The sequence below is a fragment of the Buceros rhinoceros genome, unplaced genomic scaffold, assembly GCF_000710305.1.
Source record: "Buceros rhinoceros silvestris isolate BGI_N320 unplaced genomic scaffold, ASM71030v1 scaffold3057, whole genome shotgun sequence".
In the NCBI taxonomy this organism is placed as follows: domain Eukaryota; kingdom Metazoa; phylum Chordata; class Aves; order Bucerotiformes; family Bucerotidae; genus Buceros; species Buceros rhinoceros.
This window is the reverse complement of record NW_010422737.1, coordinates 52654-57808: the sequence shown is the minus strand read 5'-3', so window position 1 is coordinate 57808 and position 5155 is coordinate 52654. Positions and strand designations below refer to the sequence as shown.

The 5155-nt window shown below is 39.7% G+C and overlaps 1 protein-coding gene across 1 annotated transcript in view; it reads left to right on the top strand.

Moving 5' to 3' along the window:
• Positions 1–5155, top strand: part of CADPS2 (Ca++-dependent secretion activator 2) — a 120827-nt gene that overhangs the window by 65812 nt on the left and 49860 nt on the right. Inside the window, exons 14-15 of the mRNA XM_010140154.1 lie at positions 49–190; positions 320–439. Of these exons, the coding sequence (XP_010138456.1) occupies positions 49–190; positions 320–439 (262 nt within the window). The remainder of the gene's footprint in view (positions 1–48; positions 191–319; positions 440–5155) is intronic.

Here is a 5155-nt window from a genome sequence, read left to right as displayed (position 1 = left end):
TAGGGAAAGGCCTGACACTTTTTATCTGTGTTTTGTTTGTTTTTTAAGCATTTTTGTGCAATGGAAAGTTTCACAAGCACTTGCAAGAAATTTTTGTTCCTATGGTCATCCGCTACATCGATCTTATGGAATCGTCAATTGCCCAGTCCATTCATAGAGGCCTTGAACAAGAGTCATGGCAACCTGTCAAGTAAGTGCTTTCTACAAGATCTGGGCAAAACACCTGCCTGTGGCTTTCTGTCTAATCAGGTGTTCTCCCTCATTGTCCTCTAAATATTCTATTTTTTATTGTATTCCTACATTGTTTATTTCTTCACAGGAGCATCACCAACAGTCTTCCTAATGTAGCTCTTCCAAAAGTTCCAAGTTTGCCTGTTAACCTTCCACAAATACCTAGCTTTACTACACCAACCTGGATGACTTCTATGTATGACTCCACGTGTGTATTCTTCAATAACCTACTGACTGTATGTCAGCTCTGCATGGCCTTGCTGGTGTTCTGTGCAGCTGTATTTGGATTGCATGGTGTTTATGATCTCTTAGTTGGAAATTACTGGTCTTGGGAGTGAGCCGAGCATGGACTGTTAGTGAGTTGCGCTTTCTAGTGCATTAAAATTTAGTGATCTTAAACCTGGTAACTTAAAAAATCAGCTTGGCAAAGGTTTGTCATGGTATGAATGGCATTTAATACCCTAAACAATCTAGTGACTCTTCTGAGTTAATAAGCAGTGAGGAACCTTTTGGATAATTGATTTTAGACTGTGATTTTGTAAAGTGAGGCTGCCCGTCGTATTTTTGCATGGGTTTGATTAGCTCACTGTACATAACTGAACATAATTGTACAATACTGAACATAATTGTTTGCAAGTAGTGTCTTTAGATTAAATATCCATGCTACAAGAGAATAGTAAAAAGGTTAATAAGTACCCAGAATAGAACATCCATTTCTTTGCCTGTTTGAAAAAAAGATTTATTTATTTTTTATTTCTCCCCAACTGTTCAGTGCTCTTTTCTTAAAAAAAAAAAATAAATAGAGCAGACGTACCCTGTTCCTTGGGACTATTCCCATAGTTACAGGCCAAAATTCTGCATGTACACACATTCGTATACATTAAAGAAAGGCTCAAGAAGAACCTTATTTCGGCTGAAATTGTATTAGGAAAGGATGAATGTGAAAGACTTCAAAAAACACATGTCAGGATGCAAACCTCGATAATACGATTGCAAGCCCAGTATTGTTTTATCAAATTGTATGACTGAGTTAAACACTCCTAACAAGCACTCAGATCCATTGCTGCAAAAGTTCATAGAATCACAGAGTACCGTGTTGGAAGGGACCTCAAAGATTGTCTGGTCCAACCTTTCTTGGCAAAAGCACAATCCAGACAAGATGGCCAAGCACGCTGTCCAGCTGAGTCTTGAAAGTGTCCAGTGTTGGGAAATCCACCATTTCCCTGGGGAGATTATTCCGATGGCTGATTCTTCTCAGTGTGAAAAATTTTCCTCTGGTGTCCAATCAGAATCTTCCCTGGAGTAACTTGTACTTATTACCCCGTGTCTTTTCCATGTGACTCCCTGTAAAAAGGGAGTTGATAGTTTGTGCTCTTCCAGACTTCCGGCATGTGTTCTTTTGAGTATTATGATTGTTGGTCTGCTGCTAACTCCCCTAAAAGTTGACAAAATTCCACTTAATCCTTGGCTGTGGTACCTTTTGTGTTTAATAAAGCTAGGTTTCCCCTGATGTGCTTATGCAAGTCGTTTCAGCTTTTAATACAAACTAATTGGTCTTCTGCTGCTCAGATTCCCCTCTGTTATCCCCATGCTTTCAAGGGCTACTTCTTTTTTTAAATAGTTTTCAGATTTAAGAGTTGTTGTAATCTTAGATGTGGTGTTATTACAGTCTGTATTATAGCAGTGAACACTGAAGTTGATGTGTGCTGTAAGCACTTCGCAGCAGTAGCTGTCGCTCTGCTGCTTCTCAAGGGAAGTGGGGACCAGCAGTGTTCCAACTGTAGCGTGGCCTTTGTAAGGTCATCACCCCCTTTCAGCTGCCTCAGACAATGTTCAAGAGGTCTGCCAAGGTGATGGCTCCATCGTAGGCATGTCTTCGTCTTCTTTTTCCCTAAACGTAGAGCTTTGAAGTTGTGTTTTATAAAATGTGTATATAAATTAATATTCAAGACTGCAGGTAGTATTAAGTTACCTTTGTAATACTCTGGGAATATGATAGTATTTTAAGAATCAGCCAACCTATGTCCTACTGAAGAGCCAAGTAACTTCTCAGAATGGCTATGTATTATATTTGGATCAAAAAATAAAACTGAAGGCACTGCAAGCCAGTTATTCCTCCTCCCAAGCTAGTGAGTTTCTTCTTTCTTGCTGATTTTGATGTCTCAACTTCCAGCAGAGGAAGTGGTTTACTTTCACTATTACATGAAAGAAAGGAGGAGCTTTTTATCTTTCCCACTTCCCCCATCCCATTCTTTTCAGAAAGAACAAAGCTTCCTCTTTCTAGTTAAACTCTCCAATGGGGAGTAACCAAACACTTGGGCTCCAATAAGCAAAACCTGGTATTTCCTCTCAGTTTTCCCTTTTGGTGTAATAAACACCCACCTTAAATGGACTAGTGACATACTGCATTGCACATAGAGTCAGTGGAGGCAACTAAATTCAGGAGCCCAGGCCCTGCTTTGTCAGACATTGTAGGTGGCTCCTTCTCCCTGCTGATTCTCCCAAGTCTTTCTCTCCCAGTTCACTGTGCTCTCTCCTGGGCATTCAGCCAATGCTTTGGCAAGAAGATGACTACGTATGTCACTACATTGTGCTGGACTTCCCTCTTCCCACTTTCTTTGAAAGTGATGATTTTGGCCAATTAATCATTATCAATTCAAATTACACAAAGAAGAATCTACGGGCAAAAAGAATGAGAAAAAACAGTCTGTGAGCCAACTGAGTTATAGTCAAATGTTTACCGAAAATGCCAAGTCCTGTGTCTACCTTGTCTGCAATAGGAAGAGATTTCATAATCTCCAAACTTTACTGATGTTCATGTTCATGCTCTTATGTTCATGTTTAAGTCCATTCATACTCAACAGAGCTGTTAAGTGCCTACCTAAGGACTTTTGCTGAAGAGAAAGAGGTGAAAATACATTCGCAGTTAGGCATTTCTTTGTGTGCTTTACTGGTGAAAATAGATTTCTCCCTCTTTCACTTAAAAGTTGCCGCAATTCTTTTGAACTTTACTAGAGAAGATTGTTTATATTTTTTAATTAACTGTTGCTTTTTTTTTTCCTTGATCACATGTTTTGGAGCAATAAATGTATGCTGCTTATAACAGCACGTAGGAAGAACATTACCTCATTTCCAGTTGTTTTGGCTTAACCTTTTACTATTGGACATGGGAAAGGGAGATATGAAAAGGGGAAAGTGTTATGAGAAGTAGTCTGGTTTTCTTGATTGGTCTCAGGAGAGGACAACTCAGAGGACACCTTGGCTAGACATACAGAGCATTGTGGCTTGCTGTTCCATTTGGCTGAAGACAACATCCTTAAAGAGCAAAAAGTTTGAATATTCTGTAAAAGCTTCTAATAAGCTAATGGGGGGGGAGGGGTGGTGAGTGTCCTTACATTAATTCAAATGTACTACTTTAAATTGCATTTTTATTCCATTTCATATTTTAAATTTAATTTCGCTCCCTTTTTTGGACCTGGCTTTTGAGTTATATTTGTGGGTGATTTTAATTGTTTGTGATTTAGTTTGTGTATTATCATTTTCAGTGCAGACATGACATAGATTCACTGACCAAAAATATAGTAGATACAGACATGAGTTTGTCTGTTGCTATCTAGTGTTAATCTAGAACATCAGTTTCAGCAAAACTCAAGGCTGGGGACACATGGAATAAGATACATTCTTGCAGGAGAATAGTCCTGTCTTGTCTTCCACCCAGAACAGGCAACATCAAAGGATATGTGTCAGCTCTATTCTTCCTGCTACGCCTCAGCTATAATGAGTGACAAGAGGCACTAGAGCAGTCACGGTGCTCTGATTGTGATATGAAGGGATCTGGACTGAGCGTGTCTGAGCTCTCGCTCTGGACCTCTCTGTTTTTGTGCATGCTGAATAAGTCAGGAGGCCACCTTTCAGTGCTGGTTTGGTTGTATGTATCTGTAGTGCCACAGTTGTGGTGCTTGCCTCCAGTAAAGTGGTAAGTCTGCATTTTCAAGGATGGATATTTGAAAGTATAGCCATAGGACTGATGGAATAGTGAAATTTAGCTGATCTACCTTCTGTGGAAAAAGGAGTTTTGAATACAGCTAGTTCCTATTGAGTGTTCTGGAAGACAAATGGATTTTGTGGGCCAAATTTCTTTTCTTGCAAAAATGTTAACATGCAGGAAGAAAGAAGACTCAAGAAACATGGGTTTGTTGCTTGATCCTTAGTTTGCCTCACTTTTGAACTAAGAGGAATGGTGAGGTAACTGTGTCTCTAACATCTTTGAGGGACCATACACAAAGTTCTGCTTCATCCTTCCCGCTCCTGCTTCATCCTTCCCGCTCCGCTTCATCCTTCCTGCTGGTGGAAAACACAGGGATGGGGCTAAGCACTATTGACTCTGTAATTATTGAAAATCCTTTTCTGCTGAAGAAATTCTCAGCTGACTTTCTGAGACCTAAATATACATCTTGAAGCAGCATAAATGAAGTAGAGCTGGACCGCATGAGCTGAAAACTCACAAAGGACATAGAGCTGGTGCCCTATTTTATAAACATTCCTCACAAAACTCTATGAGTAGTAACTCAGTAATAACCTTAAAATAGATATAATTGCAGTAATTTATAAAATCGCCATCATTGCCCTTGGTAAATTCTAGAAGACTGGAAGCCAGCTGCTTTTTCATCATGTGGTCGATTGAGAATGTCCTTAGAAATTCAGTATTTCTCCTATATTTTCATATCCCTAGCTACCCTGTGGAATTTCACATCAAGGCAAAAAATTATACATTCTACATCTACTCTGGAGTCACGTGGGTGCTGATCTTGAAGCCAGTGTCCTTTATTAGTGGACTGTTTGACTAATATTGCTGCTGCTTAGGTAGCTGGCAAGCCTAGTGGCAAGCTGCCTCTCTCAGCTGCCAGTGGATAAGTGAGTATCT